The sequence below is a fragment of the Zootoca vivipara genome, chromosome 15 (assembly GCF_963506605.1).
Source record: "Zootoca vivipara chromosome 15, rZooViv1.1, whole genome shotgun sequence".
Taxonomy (NCBI): domain Eukaryota; kingdom Metazoa; phylum Chordata; class Lepidosauria; order Squamata; family Lacertidae; genus Zootoca; species Zootoca vivipara.
The window spans coordinates 17549994-17567490 of record NC_083290.1 but is presented as its reverse complement, the minus strand read 5'-3'; the positions used below and the strand labels follow the sequence as shown (position 1 = coordinate 17567490).

Here is a 17497-nt window from a genome sequence, read left to right as displayed (position 1 = left end):
GCGCGTTGTGCCAGGGCGCCAGCCTCTGGGGGGTGCTGACAGGGCGCAACCAGCCACTAAGCCCTATGCTGGTCCCGCCGCCGTGCTGCGCCTACTTCTCCTTTTCCCCGTGCTGTGTGCGCGCTGCTGGCGAAGCCTCTCCGGAGGCCGCGATCTCCCCTTCCCAGCTCTCCCCTTCAGCTGAGGTGGAGTATCGGCAAGGGGGAGGCGGCAAGCACGTCAGGGCTGTTGCAGGATGTGGCGGCAGCGGAGGACGAGGCACCGTGGTCGGGGCCTGGCAGGAAGGCGCACTGCACTCCCCAGGAGGCTTCGGTGCTGCTCTTCCCTGGCCAAGGCAGCCGCTGAGGAAAGTGCGGGCGAGGCGGCAGGCATGTGTGTGGGAGGGGGTGGGAGCGCCCTAGGGATCCCTGCACCAGGGCGCGAGACAAGCCTAAGACACTAGTGGAAGTTGCTCCTTCCCCCTCTCTATTGTTGCTCACACCGGGCCAGGCTCCTCATCAACCGCACCAACAGCGATACAGCCACCATTTTGGGCCAGCTGAGCTGAAATATGGGGGGTTGTGTTTGAAGTCCAAACGGGACAGGGGACACTTTTGTCCAAAAATGGGGCAACCTCTGGTATCATGAAGAGGAGGCCACACAAAAGATGGATAACCAGGAGAACTTTTCCAAAAGCAGTTAATTTCAGGGGTGGCTGTGTGTGGGGAGAGCTTTATTGCAGAGCTAGAAGCAGGATGCCCGATTACTGACTCAGTTCCTGGTATGGCAAGCCAGGAGGGACAAGACAACACAGTACACATCCAAAGACCAAGATCAGCCTCTAGGATGCGCACACTTTAAATTTTCCATCTGCTCACCAGCTGCCTCCACAATGCTATGGTCAAAGCCTTCACACACATACACTCACAAGACTCACAAGATATTGTACAACCTGCACCCTCTTAACATGATGAGAAAACCCAACCCCTAAAGAAGTGCTGCAGACCTGCTTTGGATCTTTGCTCAGCTTTGGTTTGGCAGCGATGCAGACATAGAGAAGGAGAGAGGAGGCCATGGAGGCGGAAAGGTCCAGTGGCTGCCTAGCATGGATGGGGGGTCTCTACCGGGGCGGGGGGGCCACGAACAGGGCCGGATTTAGGTTTGATGAGGCACTAAGCTACTGAAAGTAATGGGGCGCTTTATATGTCCAGCTGGCCTTTGTCAACAACAAATTGTCACTGTTTTTGTGTGTTGAATATATGCTATATGGTAATTTATGGACCTAACAGGAGCCATTTGAACATAACAAAATATGTATTTTATCAAAGTAATTGTTGAACTGAAATGCAATGAAGAAGAAGTATATTAATAGTGAAATTGGGGTGGTGGGGTGGTCCTAAGCTATAGCTTGTTTAGCTTTTACGTAAATCCGGCACTGGCCACGAATGCAATTACACACCTGCACTGACTAATGCGACAAACAGAAAAGTAGAGCACCATCAACACACTCGGGTGCATTAAAAGCAATATACAGCAAAAGAAGGCAAGTCTCTGCCCCAGTAAGGCGAGGATCTGAACTTCAGACCAGGAATAGGGAACCTGTGGCCCTCCTGAACTTCATAGTGTCATAGACTTGTGGAGTTGGAAGGAACCTCAAGGGCCAACCTCTTCCAAGGCAGGAATCTCAACTAAACCACCCATGATTGATGCCCATCCAACCTCTGGCTTTAAAACCTCCAGTGAGGGAGAGTCCATAATCTCCGGAGGGAGTCCACTCCCCTGTTGAACAGCTCCTAACGCCAGCAAGTTGCTGGACTGCAACTCCCATCAGCCCCAGCATGCATGGCCAATGGCCAGGATTGATGGCAGTCGTAGTTCAGCAGCTTCTGGAGGGTCAAAGGTTCCCCACGCCTGCTGTAGACAATGGGGAAGAAAGGAAAAGCATCCTCCCCAGCCTCTGGGATGAAAAGACAAGGAAGCAGATTCTGCGCATTTCCAAACTGAGTTTCTTGTTTGGTGTTTGTTTTTGGTTTTTTTAACAGCGAAACAGTCTCAGACAAATGATCAAGATCCAGAAGAAGGAACTCACCTTCTTTGGCATTGAGTCGAGAGGATTGTTCCGTGTGGGCTGGTGTGTTGTAAGACAGCAAGGAACTACCTGGAAAGGGGGAAAAAATAAAGGACAAGAAGAGGTTTAGCCTGTGCAAAAACAGGTATTTTTAAAAAACAATGTGTAGGGAAAAAAGCCTTTATTTTGGATGGGGTAGGGTAGAGAAATGCGGCAATTAAGTATTCATGATCAAATTATTTGCTTGGAAGGGATCTGTGCAGAGAAAGGAAGGAGAAAGGAACGGTTTCCTAGTTCCCTTCTGCAGTTAGGATAATCGAATTGTAGAGCTGGAAGAATCATCCCAAGGATTATCTAGTCCAACCCCCTGCAATGCAGCGAACCACAGCTAAAGAATCCCTGATGTTCATTATCTCAAAAGGAAAACCAGCAGGTGTTCTGGAAAGTGCATCATCATAATCAGAGGTCAACATCAGGGATCACGTCTAATCTTGATGGAGCACTATCTATGACTAGTTGCCATAGTCCAGAGACGTCCAACTCCCAATAGACTGCGATCTACTCACAGTATTAAAAAAAGGGAGTGATCTATCCATTGTCGTAAAAAGACTGGCAGTGATCTACCCAAAGTTGTGGAGCTTTCTTTTAGGAAGCCAAACTTGTGGAGCTTGAGCTTTTTTTTAGTAAGCCAAAGTTGTTGGACTTTTTTTAGTAAGCCAAAATTGGGGTTTTTTGTTTTTTGTTTTGCTTTTTTTGTAAGGAGATTACTGAAGGGCCAGAGATCAACCAGGATCTATCTGGAACACCCCATGATCTACCAGTAGATCGCAATCTACCTGTTGGACATGCCTGCCATAGTCTATAGATGAAGGCTGTAAATCAGTTCAAAGTATCTAGCCAATTAAATCTCCCTGTCTGAATATAAACGAGACAATAATTTTGAAGTGAAAAACATCCCCCATGTTAGAGAAGAGGCATCATCTGAGAAGAGGCATTGCCCCCATTTGGCCAAGTGTGAGAGAACTGGGAATACCTTTCAAGATATGACACATACCAAAACTACCGTTAAATATTTATATTATCTATCTATGGGTTGTATCCAATGTTGGTCATACTCCAAGTAGACCCCCTGGCATGAATGGACATGACTAATTTAAGTTTATTAATTTCAATGGGTTTGATCCGAGTAGAACTTAGATACAGCTAAGGTTGGGAAACAGAGATTCAACTAAAAATTCATGAAACTGACCTTGCCATTTGAGATGAAATCAGATTCCACTGATTCTTCAACAGGGGTAAATTTCATTAAACTCATGGGTTTTCCTTCTGATTAGCCTTATGCAGGATGGCATTGTTAATCTCAGATTCTCCTCTCCTCTCTCTCCAAGCGGCATATGATTCTCATCATGCCCATACGATGCCCATTAGGGGAAATGTGCAAGCAGGATTCAATGCAAAATAGCAACTCTCCCCTCCTGTGGCTTCCAACAACTGGTATTCAGGAGCATAGCTGCCTCTCAACTGTGGAGGCAGAGCAGAGCCATCCCCCCATCAACAGCCCTCTCCTCCTCCTCCATGAATTTGCCTAATCCTCATTTGAGTGCCAAGGTTTCCTAACGGAAACACATTTGCAAGCAATTTCTCTTAATGCTATTTTCACAAATGCTGGCCTTGTTATGCACATTTCTCCTTACAATACAGATTTTTGTGCACATTACTTGTTTGCACATTACTTGTTTTGTGCACATTACTTGTTTACTTGTCACAAACCATCAGAGAGGTGCAAATTCCAAGGAGCTACTGCATTTTGGTTCACTGATAGTTCCAGAATGTGTGATTTATTTAGGTTGGTTCACATTAAAATACAAACCAAGCCAAACTTCTCACCCACCCCCTTATCCTTGGTTTTCAGTTGGTGTTTCGTTTCACTTTTAATTTGTTCCTTTCAAATATCTCAGCGAGGGAACTAATTCATGCCTGACACGTTTTCTGGCTTCTGGTTGGAAACGGATCCAGACTTCGATGTTCAGTATGACAAGCATCAGCCAGCCAGCCAGCCCAGTGCCCCAAGACCCAGCGATCAGACAGACAGCCTACATGGCTGAAGTTACAGACGGTGGGGCAGGGAGTGGGGCTGGGGTGGGAGAGGGGGAATTCCCGTCTAAGTGAACTTGTCAGATAAAACAAGGGCCACTCTCTGCTGAAAAACACAAGTTGTGGCTGTCAAAAGGGAGAGAGTCACCCCAGGTTTATTGCTGAAAGTTCTCACCTTTGCCCGGCAGTCTGAGGTTTCTAGTTGGGAACACCAGAAAAGGAAGAAAAATGTGTTTCCTATTAAGATGCTTAAATGAAAAAAGGAGGGGAATGTGGGGGACGGGGGACGGAGGGGACGGGGGACGAAGCAGACATCAAGACTTTAAGGGCACTGAGGCCAGCAAAAATACCAGACCTGGAATCCTTAACTGACAACTTTTGCATTCTAAGAGGCAACTCGTGCCGGAATGGCAAGCCCTCACTGCTAATTCCAGGTTATTACTCATTTTATAATTTTTATCGAAGTAAAGTTAAACAAAGGAACACAATAAAAACAACAGAAGTTCAAACACACGACAAAGAAGCAGAGTACTTAAGACCATTAGGAAATTTCACATTGTACCACGGGAAACTGATAAAACATTTGGCTGCAGAGTGCAGGGCTGCTTGAAAGCCCTTTTGCAAACAGCCCCATGCTGCCTTTTAAACTTCCACTACCCAGACGTTTAGAGTTGCAAAACAAATGGTGTGTGTGTGTGTGTTGAACATCCTTATGCTATGCTTTGAAGCCCCAACAGTTGGGGGCTTCAAAGCACAGCATCACCTGATGTCACTATGTTATTGGACAACCGACAGGTGGGTGACCCCGCCCATCTGTCAGATTTGGCCCTCCAAGGGTAAGGAGGAAAGGATCTGTCCTGCTGGGCAGAAAGGTCCCCCATCCATGGTGTTTCATTTCAGATAGTGCAAATGTGTTAAGTTTACCTTTAGATGACAAGAGAATCAGATCTCCTCCCACCTCACCCCTTGCTGAGTCTATAGAGACTGAAAAAGGATGTGGCTGATCCTCCTGTAAGCTGCTTGTTTGTGATTCTTACCCTGGTGCCTTCAGGGCAGGACTCTGGCCCAGGACCCCAATCAGCTACCATAGGGCTGGATTGCCCTACTTTTAAGCAAGTGAAGTGTCCGCCCGGAGAACCATGAAACCCAGAGTCTAAAATTCCCCAGCTGCTCCACTGCTCTCTGCAAAGTGTTCTTCACTCACTGCAGTGGGTTAAAGTGCCCCCAATGTCTCTCTGTTGTGGGGAAGTAAGGAGCCATCTCCTCGAGCGCCCTTCTTGGTTCAGAGATGCAGCGCAAAACATCCAGTGGAAATTAAGTCTGGAAAAACAATAAATTCCCTTCAAAGGCATGACGCCACAAGGGAGTTGCCCAGAAATCCAGAAACCAGACTGTCGTGAAGCAGACGTAGGAACAGCTGCTTGGAAAGGAGTCATGTCCAGTAGCCTGGCTTGGGCTATGAACACACTTTAATGAGAACAAGGCTTTGCCCTATCTCCCTCAAAGCCCACACCTCTTCCAACCCCCAATTACAGCCAGAGATGCCGGCAGCAAGAAGCAGCGCAGAGGATCGCAGCCTCATCCGTTTTGCACACTGACTCCATAGCCTATGGAGTCAGTGTGCAAAACAGAAGAAAGGAACAGGTCAGGTGCCAAGGGAGGCAGGCTCGTGCAAGTCATGGACCACAGCAATCCAGCTGAAAAGTGTGCAGAAGAAGGCAACCAAGATGATTAAGGGTCTGGAAACCAAGCCTGAAGAGCAGTGGAGGAGGGAGTTGGGGATGCTTAGCTTGGAGAAGAGAAGACTGAGAAGTGATATGAGAGCCATCTTCAAATATCTGAAGGGTTGTCATACAGAAGACGGAAGAAGCCTGTTTTCTGCTTCTCCGGAAGAGAAGAGCCAAACCAATGGATTCAAGTTACAAGAAAGGAGATTCCAGCCAAACATCAGGAAGAACTTTCTGATGGTAAGAGCCATCCAAGAATGGAATGGATGAGCTTGGAAGGCGATGGACTCTCTTTCATTGGAGGCTTTTAGAGAGAGGTTGGATGGCTGTCTGACAGGGAACCTTTCGCTGTGATTCCTCCATTGCATGGGGTTGAATTAGATGACCCTTTGGGTCTCTTCCAACTCTACAATTCTACGATGGTTGAGCGCAGGTGACTGCACTGTGACGGCAGGAAAACACCAAGAAAGCGATGTTGATCAGCGCAACTCTCCTAGTTGTCAAGTCAGATGTGGGCGGAAAGAAGCCTCAGAACATGGCAGTGCTGAGCATTACGTCCTCAAAGTTGCTGCACTCCAGGAAACCACATTTTGAGGCAGATAAGAGTGGGAGGCTGCTGAACTGGGGGTTGCTGGCAAATCTGTTTGGCTTTGGGTTGCACTGAAATAAGACTTTGATGGGTTCACTCATTGAGAGGCTGGTTGAACCCTGGAACTGGGAGCCAACTAACGTCTACGCAGAGCAGACCCACTGAAATGAATGGACCTAAGCTAGCCATGGCAGTAAAATTCAGCAAATCTGTTCTGTATTGGATACAAGTCTTCGTGACTGGATCTTACAAATTCCAGTTGTACAGAAAGCAGAATTGCAAACCCTTTGGTTCCTCTTTTGCACTCTCCCCATGCAAAGCAGATTTGCACGGATCGCATTTCTGAGTTCACATGCATATAGGAATTCTGCTCTAGCTCTTTCTTAGGACATACATCTGCATGCAAGCCCAACTATACATTAAACCAGCCATGGGACTTGCAGCCAATCAGGTGATAAAAAGACAACAACATTCTAGGCACACCCCCCATGGCTTTCCATTGGGATTACACCATGCGTGGAGGGGACATGTGAACCTTCCCTCCCCAGTTGCAACCCTAATAGAAACAAACCTGTGCTGCAATTAGCAATGGGGGGCAAAGTTCCCATTGGCCCCTATAAGTGTCATGTGTGCTGTGCCCCTAAGGAGAGGCTCCCCACACACTTCACTGTATATCGCTTCCACAGAGACAGAGCGTCTATAACTACTTAATCTTTCCATCAATTAATTGGAGACACCTTTTTTCAGTCAGACAAAATGTCTGCAGCTTGATGTTTTAAAAAGTTGTTCTCAGTGAGATAGCAGAGCTAAACAAATGAGCAATTCATTGATCTGCATTTTCAGAGGAAACCCGGTGGATCTGCTCTTCCACACCGCCAGCTAGGTTTTTGTGATAGGAGCCTCAGGGGTGGACTTTGGACTTTCAAATTTCAGAGGTGCCCCACCACCTCTCCCCTTCCTTTCTGCTCAATTCACTATGTCATAGTTGCAATGCCCCTTTGGCTTGGTGCCCAGCATAGTGGAACCAGTTGTGCTGCCCTAAATCCACCTCTGCGAGTGGGTACAAGAAAAAACCAGGCAGAACAAGTACAGCTTGGGAGATTTTGCTTCAGGCATGGAGAGACTTTGGCCCTCCAGATGTTCCTGGACTCCAAATCCCATCAGCCCCAGCAAGCAGGACCATGGGCCAGGAATGATGGGAGTTGGAGTCCAGAAACATCGGGAAGGACACTGTTTTCTTGCATTTCTTGCTGTTTTTATTTATTTATTACATTTATATACCACCTTTATTTCCCAAGGATCTCAAAGAGAGGCACATGGTTCTCTTCCTCCCCATTTTCATCCTCACAACAACCCTGTGAGGGAGCGAGTGGGTGGCCCAAGGTCACCCAGTGAGCTTCATGGCTGAGTGGGGATTCGAACTCTGCTCTCCCAGGTCCTAGCCCAACACTCTAACCATTGTGCCACACTGGCTCTTGCTGTTGACCCTGGTCCCCTTTCAACCTCTTTTCCTTTTCCCCTCCCAGCTACCCTTCTGACTTCAGCTCTCGGCCAAAAGAACCTACTCTTTGTTTGACGTGCCAGGCAGGCCTCCAAGAAAGAAGAAAGGCAGAACAGAGCAGTCACTTACTTTCCCTGAGGTAGCTGAGGTGAGACAGCAGAACTTCCGTGTTGTAGAGAGATGTGGTCCGGAGGAAATCCTCCTTGTTCATCTTGCAGAGCTCCTTCCCGTCCATGTTCTGGAAGAGGTTGGTGTCGATCTCCATCAAGCCGTACTCCTTGATAGCCCACTCGAGCCACTGGCGCACATGCTCCTGGGTCCATAATGTGGGGTCTGCCAGAAAGAAGCAGGGGGGACACTGATAAAGCAAGAGTCGTCAAGGTTTTTCTCTTAAAACAGGTATGGGGGACTTTTGGCCCTCCAGAAGTCACTAAACTACAATGTCCATCATCTCAGGCTGTTGGCCATGCTTGTGGGGGCAGATAGGAGCTGTGGTTCAGTAACATCGAGAGGACCAAAAAAAGGGCGCCGCACCCCTGCTTTAGAGCAACAGTAAAACCGTTATCCTCCTCCACCCAACAATGTGTATAGCCTTTGAGATTCCAAGGGTTCAGAGTGGATTATATGCCAATGTGTTTATTATTGATTCAACAAAATTTATGTACTGCTTGATTGCTTTAAAACCTGCAATTATGCTTTGCTGTAAAAACAATAACAAACACATCCTGGCTACCGGCTTGAATAAAACCACCACTTTCAGAAGATGCACAGGCTCTGGCTTTAGAGAGTCTCCAGGGGAAGAAAATTCTGAAGCTGAGGAACAGCCACTGAGAACATTTCCTCTGTGCACCTTTGTTCTTATGTAGGTCACAGTGGGTCACAGGAGTGAAGAAAGTTCTGTAGGTAAATTGGGCCAGATTGTTTGGGGCAGGCATGAGCAACCTGTGAAGGCCTCTGGATGCTGCTGGACTCCAGTTTCAATGGCCCCATCCAGCATGGCCTATGAACAGGGATTATGGAGTTGTAGTCCAAAGTCATGGGGGGGGGGAGAATCGCCAGGAATTGCCCCCCTAGCTTTCCTGCCTGTCAATGTACAGATAGCTAAGGACCATTTTCCTGTGTGATTGTGAGACTGAGCTATGAGTTGGGAAAGTCCACAGTGCAAATCCCACCTCTGCCACAAACTCACCACTCCCTCTTAGCTTCAATCTTCCCTGTTTGTGATATTCAGAATAATGACACTGACAGGGTTGTTGTAAGGATTGCAACTTTTAAAAAAAAGCAAGCGGGAGGGCTCTGGGCACTTGAAAGTGCAAACAAGCACCGAAAGATTATTGGTGGTGGTGTTATTCCTATCAATGAGACATCCGTTTCAGAGACTGAAGAGATTGACCCTGAGATTAAGAGTCTCGTGCTCTACCAACTGAGCTAGATGAGAAATTTTTCTATCAGTAAGTCTTCAGTGGGGCTAAGAGGGGTGCCTCTGCCTTCCTCTCTCCCTTGCCACAGACTGGCCGGTGGGCTAACCTTGGCCGGCCAGGGGTCCCAATTTGGCATCCGATGACCTTTTCCCCAAGCCACGCTCACCTGTCACTCAGCAGACATACTTGTGACACCAGCGGATGGGAGGGCAGAGCTCAATCCTGCATTGGCTGTGGGTGCTTGTGTCAGAAGCCAAATCGGCAGGATTTGACCCCCACCACTCAACAACTCACTGCAGGCACCACGCTGACCCCATCACAGCACCTCTGTTTTCTGAAGAGTAGGAGGTCTTACTCCCCACCCCCTTCAGCTACTCCTGCGGGTCTCCAGTCGCAAAGCAGCTACAAACAGGCAGGCCAGCACATTTGGTCCTACCCTCGGCCTGTTGCAAATCTCGTACAGATGGGTTATTAAAATTTTTGGATGGATGTTCCTTACTGCGCTCCAGAAAGTAGTAAATTCTGTGAAAATGACCTCTCCTTGCTCAGACAAGCTGGCTTCCTCGGTCTGAGTCATATTTCCAGACCCTGCTGACAAAAACAAACTCTCCCCCGCCCACTCACCCTTCCCTTGCCACGCTAGCCCTGCAGAGTCAACACAGGAGGAGGGCAGGAAGAATGGTGGATTCCGTCCACAATGACACATTGCTGCCAAGGACCGACATACGGAATGCTAACCGCCAGTGGCGATTCTAGGAACTGATAGGGCAATTCCACGCTTGGCTTGTGCAGGCTGGAGTTTAGGGTACCAACTACATTAGGCTGCCTTTATGCCAACTTTACCGGACTCTGATATAGCAGGATCAGAAAGCTGCCTTAAGTGCAGACACAAGCCCAGGGTTGTCTACTCTGACCAGCAGCAGCTCTCTAGGAAGAGATTTTTCCCACATCTCACTCTGCCACCTGTTTCTTTTAACTGGAAATGGCAGGGAGGGAACCTAGGCGCTTCAGACTGCAGCGGACATGCTCTACCACTGAGCCATGGCTTCTTCCTCCAAAATCATTCACTCTGCAGAATCTGCTGTAGCCATGTTTGGTCGTCATGCCAGACCATGGTTTAGTGGAAGATCACATGATCCTAGATTTCCCCAGGCTCCTAGATTTGCTCCCTCCTCTCTTCCTTCCACACAGCTGAGGAGTTCAGAAGCATGCTCAGTTGAAACAAGCCAGCTCCATAAACCACGGTTGGGGTTATTTAAAGCTAACCATAGTTACCGTGAACTGCAGTTAACTATAAAATAAAGTAAATCTAACTATAAAGTTTCTACTTTAAAAAACACACACCCTCGTGCATCCCCTTAGGGAGCAATATATCAGGGTCTGAAGCTGTTTTTACAGAGTTACCTATCATTGCCTGTCTGCCTCTTTATCTGCATCCTGTGCTATTTTTCTCACGACTCTTATCTAGACACGCAGGGGTACCCTTCGGAAAAAGAGTCATAGCAGAATATATTCTGCATGCCCTTTACTTTCCTTCTGTGCTCTCCCAGATTCCATCCTCAGACGAACTCTTGCAATTGTAATTACAGCACGATGGCATCTTGCATGGGGGTTATGATCCAGGATTGGTGTGTATAAGCAAAAACACATGCACTTGAACCATCTCCTTGGAACAGTCCTTGCATGACCATCCTTGCTTACCAATAAAAGTTTACGACAATGAAGCACACAAAAAGTTAAAATACCAAAACAGGTTAAAATCCACCTTAGCATTTCTAAGCATCCGGACAGTCTTGTCTAAACAAGAATGTTTTTAGCAGGTGCCAAAAAGAGTACAGTGACGGTGCCTGCCTGATGTCAAGAGGCAGGGAGTTCCACAGCACAGATGCTGCCACACTAAACAATCAAGTTCTTACAAATGAGGAACGAGTATTATGTGGCGCGTGTAGTAGTGCCAATTCAGCAAGTGAGCACATGTGGGGTAAGGTGATCTCATAGATTCCAAGTTGTTTAGGGCTTTCTAACCAATAGCAGCAGGGACCCAGGTGGCGCTGTGGTTAAACCACTGAGCCTAGGGCTTGCTGATCAGAAGGTCGGCGGTTCGAATCCCTGTGATGGGGTGAGCTCCCGTTGCTTGGTCCCAGCTCCTGCCAACCTAGCAGTTCGAAAGCATGTCAAAATGCAAGTAAATAAATAGGAACCACTACAGCGGGAAGGTAAACGGCATTTCCATGTGCTGCTCTGGTTTGCCAGAAGCGGCTTTGTCATGCTGGCCACATGACCTGGAAACTGTATGCCGGCTCCCTCAGCCAATAATGCGAGATGAGTGCGCAACCCCAGAGTCGGTCACGACTGGACCTAATGGTCAGGGGTCCCTTTACCTTTTACCTTTAACCAATAGCAGAACCTTGAACTTGACCTGTTAGCAAATTGGCAACTGGTGCAGATCTCTGAGCGCAAGGTATTATATGCTGGCAAGGCCTTACACCTGGCAGCAATCGTGCTGCAGCTTTCTGCACCAACTGCAGCTTCTGAGTGAAGTGTGAGGGAAGCCCTACATAGAGCGTGCTGCAGTAATCCAGTCTTGAAGTAATACAAGTGCATGGACTGCTGTGGCAAGGCCTTAGATCAGGGATGAGGAGCCTGTGGCCCTCCAGGACTATAGCTCCCATCACACCTGCCCATCAGCCATATTGATTGGGACTGATGGGAGCTGGAGTCCAACAGCATCTAGGGGCAGGGCAAGGGCACAGGTTCCCCAAGTTTGGACCAGATTCAGCAAGGCAATTCATGCATCCTCAACTTGCCCATCTTGCCATGGTGTTTGGGTTCATCACTGACCCCAAATGGAGCATTCAGGAGCAACCACAATAACCTCTCTTCATTGAAGACCTACAGTATTCCTGTTCATTTCTCTGATGAAAGAGGTCGTGATAGGACCAAAACCAAATTTGGGCTATGCAGATGGGTGTCAGTGTCCCAGAAACTGTTGAGCCCCTACCTGCTGGCACAATGACTCTCCGCTCATTGGTTGTCATGTTGGGGGGAGGAGGTCCGTTCTTCTCATCCATGTAGGTGCCATAATTTAAGGGGTTGGATTCGGTCACGGCACCGACCAGCTTGTTGCATTTGCTGACGCTGCAATCCACCGGGGACTCCCTGAAATGCAAACACAGGGGGCAGATCAGTACCATAGAATCATAGAGTTGGAAGAGACCACAAGCCTCTGCTTAAAGACCTCCAAAGAAGGAGACTCCACCACACTCCTTGGCAGCAAATTCCACTGCCGAACAGCTCTTACTGTCAGGAAGTTCTTCCTAATGTTTAGGTGGAATCTTCTTTATTGTAGTTTGAATCCATTGCTCCGTGTCCGCTTCTCTGGAGCAGCAGAAAACAACCTTTCTCCCTCCTCTATAAGACATCCTTTTATATATTTGAACATGGCTATCATATCACCAACTATCACCATGGCTATCGTATCATATACCAGGCAATCGTCAGCTCCTGGTGCAACTACACAGAACAGTAGAGTTGGAAGTGATCCAATGGGTCATCTGGACCAACCCCCTGCAATGCCACCTGATCATTGAGCAGAGGAAAGAGGGCTTCTTGTGCCAAGAAAGGAAAGTGGGGCAGCAAAAAAGTGTGTTAGGAAAGCCCTGAGCAACCCTGATGACCCACAGGCCTGTCCACCGTGGGACGTTAAAGCAACTCCCATCTGAAATGATTGAGGACCATGATCAGTGTAGACCAAGTATAAAGGGAAAGGCTGTAGCTCAGTGGTTAGAGCACCTGTTTTGCATGCAGAAGGTGCCAGGCTCTATCTCCAGTGGAGGGATCTCAGGTGGGAGTGGGAACATCCTTCACCTGAAACCCTGGAGAGCTGCTGCCTATCAATGTCTCGACAAGGAGCTAGATTGACCAAGGGTCTTCCTTCCATGTTCCTTTTACATGCCAGCCACACCCATGGAGGGCAAGGGATGTGCTCACAGCCTGCGTTACCCATGGAAAGCAGAGCTTGCCCACATGGCACAGTGGACATTATACATCATATATTATTTCAGGGTGTGTATGTGTGTGTCATCTGAACTTAACACCTCTCACATTCACACCCACCCCCCCACCCCCCCAAAACAGTGTTGAAATAATTTTCCCCATTCACTGCAAAGGGAAGCCTTACAACTCTGTGCTGGATTCCCATCTGGTGAACAAGCCTGAAGGATTTTCCAATTGAGAACATTAAATTTGTTTGTTAAGGCGCGGAGGCAGAATTACTCTAGCATAGTTATCGTGGCTAGGAGATAAACGTTCCGCTGAGATATTCTCGAGGCAGATGGTAATTTTTTCCTCATGTCTTTCTGGGGAGAAAGGCTGCTTGGAAATGGAAATAAGATGTATAACTTACACATGTTAGAATTTAAGGTTGCACTATTTCGCCTACTGTTTTTCCAGGCACCGAACCAAAGTCAGTCTTTGGAGAGGCAAATTGCTGGAGTTTTAATGTCCCCGTGGCAGTCGGGGGGGGGGTGAGGAACTGCAGGGTAGACAAGCCAGAGAGAGAGAGAGAGAGAGAGAGAGAGAGAGAGAGAGAGAGAGAGAGAGAGAGAGAGAGAGAGAGAGAAGGCCAGACCATTTCTCACTGGCAGCAGAAATTCTCAGTGTCAGGTGTTAAAAGCTGCAAGTATTTGGAGTGCAAAATCCTTGGCATGCTGCAGAGTTTCTCTGGAGGGATTACAGCCTCCTCCAAAGTAGTGTTTGGGCTGCCAGCAGATGTATAAGATGGGACAACATCAGAGAGCAGAAACTGATGTCAGGGTTTCAGGTTCAGATGTCTGGTGCTGCAAGGCTGAGGGGTTGAAGTTGTGGTCCTCTGGATATCATTGGCCTTCGATTCCCATCAGTCCCAACCAGTGTTTGTTTTTTCTTTAAAAAAATGTTTAGGGGTACTCTCATTTTCCTACTCATATTGAAATACTGCCCCTCAATGAGGCCACACTTAGATTCACAAAATGTTTAGGTGTATGTGTCCTCCTGCGTCCCCCCAGAAAAAAAGCACTGGTCCCAACCAAACAGACCAAAGGATGATGGGAGTTGAAGTCCAGCAACATCGGGACAGCAACTTCTCCAGCAATCTAGGAGGGGCCCAGAAGCTGAGACTCTTAGGTAGCAACCATGCTGTGACTACCCTGGTGTTTCTCACAGTGGGAAGGTGAGATCTGAATGTGATCAACACTCAACGGGACATGTTGGAAAGCAGCAAAGCGCTTTATATCATCTAATATAAAGCGGATTGTGGTAGGGCTGCTAGGAAATTTAATATAGGGTTTGGGGCTGCAGCCTAGGCCACAGGTCATGCTGAGTAATGGGGGTGTGGTCATGCTAATCCTGGGTCCGTGATTGGTTGAGGGGCCCCCCTTTTAAGCTTCTGCCCTCCATTTTAGAATTCACTTTTGCCTTGGCATCTGAATCCCCTCCCACCCGCCCTTTCTTTTGCAGGTTAGCCTGACATTGCTATGCCTTTGGGGCCGCCTGTATTCAGGGGCCAGTAGGAATTTTTCCAATTGGCTGATTGGCTTTGCCTCTTGGTTTTCGTCTACTGCTTAGCAAATTGTCACAACTTGTTAGGTTGGCGGTTAGGCTTTTGGTTGGTTAATCGGTTGGAAGAGGGGTGTGGCATCCAGATGCCTACCCCCCCACCTTTTGCTCCACATAGAAGTATTCCGTTAAAGGAATCCCAGGGCTTACGCTCTTGTCCTTACCATCCCGCCATTGGCGGGGATGGAGGGCCCAATTATAAGAGTACGGGCCTTGGGGAACATCTTGGAAAAAGAGAGGAGGGAATGCCTGGGCTCAGACACCTCCTCTCCCAGGGATGTTCACTTGACTTCCCTTCAGGAAGTCGGAGCGGGTACTGTCCAAGTGGACAGTGGTGAGTCCTGTCCCAGGGGGACAGCTGAAGTGAGTCCTGTCCCAAGTGGACAGATGAGTTGAGTCCTGTCCTCAGTGGACAGATGGAGATAGTCCTTCTTAGGGAAGGACGAGTGGTTAACCCAAAGCCTAAGCCAACACTCGGATTAAAATTGTGTAATTAAATAAAGTTGTGGCCTAAATTAATTGCCAAAAACCAAACCATAATTCTCGTGTCAGTTGTGAGTTATTTTTAAGGTAATTTCTGGTAAGCCTTGACACACAATTGGTCACAGTGCTATGAGCATTGACCCATTGAGGATAGAGAAAGCCACGTACGGTCTCTCTGATGAATATGAGAATGCAAGTTGTCTCATTTTATTTTGTTTAAAAGCCACCTAAGGTTTCCAAAGGATCTTACATCAGGTCAGTCCACTAGGGCTTCTAGCTCAGCATTGTTTACAGTGGCTAGCAGTTCTTCCAGTCCAGGTAGAGATATAAAGAACTGGATGCAAAGCATGTGCTATGGGCCTTCCCACCATCTAAGTTCACAGGGCTTTGTAGATGGATTCCTGGAGAAGGAAAGGACTGCCAAGATCTACTAGCCATGACAGACACGCTCTGCCTTCGGAAATTCGCACTTTTCTGAATTTTGCAAGCAAGGGGTACAAAAATGCATTTACTGGGGTAAAATGTGCATTAAAATGGACCTGTTCACAAAACAGAGCACCGCATTTGGGGAGATAGCTTTGCAAAAAAGAAAAAAATCTATATCGGGCAAAATTGCATACAAATTAGGGGAATTTCACATGCAGGAATGAGGATGAATTTTCAAGAAGGCTATAAAAAAGAAAATGCAAACCTGTGTGGAAATGTAGAGAACTGAGTGGCAGAAAGGCAGATCCAGAGAGCAAGTGAAAGGGACAGATTTGCCCAGTGCTTTTTTTTCGGGGGGGGGGGATGCAGGAGTACGCATACTCCTAAACATTTTGTGAATCTTTGTACTTTTGTCCATTTACTGTATTTATTTTCCCCGATTTGAACTATAAAATGGTAATTTTCTTGAGTCAAAATGAGGGTACCCCTAAACATTTTTTAGTGAAAAAAAAGTACTGGATTTGCCCATCCCTGGCTGGAAGCACAAGTGAAGAAGAGAGTAAAGGCTGCTTTCTTGGGAGGCAGCTGGAGCCCTGTAAAGAGGGGGGCTGAGGGAGAGGGAGAGGGAGAGGGAGGGAGAGAGAGAGAGAGGGAGAGAGAGAGAGAGAGAGAGAGAATGTGTTTATTACTTAGAATCCAAGAGTCACAATTGCAGGGTACAAGAAACAGATGAAAGGGGTGGAGGTGGAGACAGACCCTGCCTACCACAAATATGGGGTGGCAGCATTATTTGTGGGGATGGGGGGCGCCACGCAGCTGCGCCCGCCCGCCCGCCCGCCCGCCAGCCGCTCCGCCTGAAATGGTCTTACTCTATAATACCAACAAAGGAAGAATGGCAGATGAAATGGATAGAATATGTAGAAATGGCAAGATTGACCAACAGAATAAGAAACCAAGATTGGGGGGGGGACATTTAAAGAAGATTGGAAATGTTTTGCGGAATATTTGGGAAATTATTGTAAGCCTATTAAAAAGTTAACAGCCATAGAGTAAATTCAGCAGTAACAATTATTGAGATAAAAAATGAGAAAATGAAAAGTTAGGGGTCAATTAGAATATGCTGAAGTGAACCATGGAAAGGGTGGGGGTGTCGACATTAAATGTTTATTTGATATTGGGATTATTATCTAATGTTGCAATTGTAAAATGAAAATGAGAAATAAAATTATTTTAAAAATGAAATGGTCTTGGTACCGCCACCCTCTCAAATTCGACGAAATTCAAATTTTTGTAAATCACTTTCCCAGTTGTGTGTGTGTGTGTGTGTGTGTGTGTGTTTACCATCAAGCAGTATATAAATTTGGTGAAGTAAAAAAAATGTAATACGATACAACACTACATAAGAAATAAAATAAGTAATTTAAATATAATTTAAAAGCATACAGCACCTAGCACAGTGCATTACAATGGCAACAACAGGCAGAAAAATTGTTAAGTGATTCACCAAAACCATCCAGAATGGTCTGTGGAGGTAGGGGGAGTTTGAGAACTGCTGGGGCTGAAGATTGCTCTTGGGAATCTTTGATCAATTCCTATTTTTGAATGGTAAAGCTT

At 47.2% G+C, this 17497-nt stretch overlaps 1 protein-coding gene across 2 annotated transcripts in view; it reads right to left on the bottom strand.

The window, feature by feature from the left end:
• FLI1 (Fli-1 proto-oncogene, ETS transcription factor) overlaps positions 1–17497 on the bottom strand; it is a 91628-nt gene that overhangs the window by 24082 nt on the left and 50049 nt on the right. For both annotated transcript variants that reach the window (XM_060268493.1, XM_035138987.2), the window contains exons 3-5: positions 12381–12538; positions 8088–8291; positions 2069–2137 (exon numbers count right to left, since the gene is read on the bottom strand). In XM_060268493.1, coding sequence (XP_060124476.1) covers positions 2069–2137; positions 8088–8291; positions 12381–12538 — 431 coding nt within the window. The remainder of the gene's footprint in view (positions 1–2068; positions 2138–8087; positions 8292–12380; positions 12539–17497) is intronic.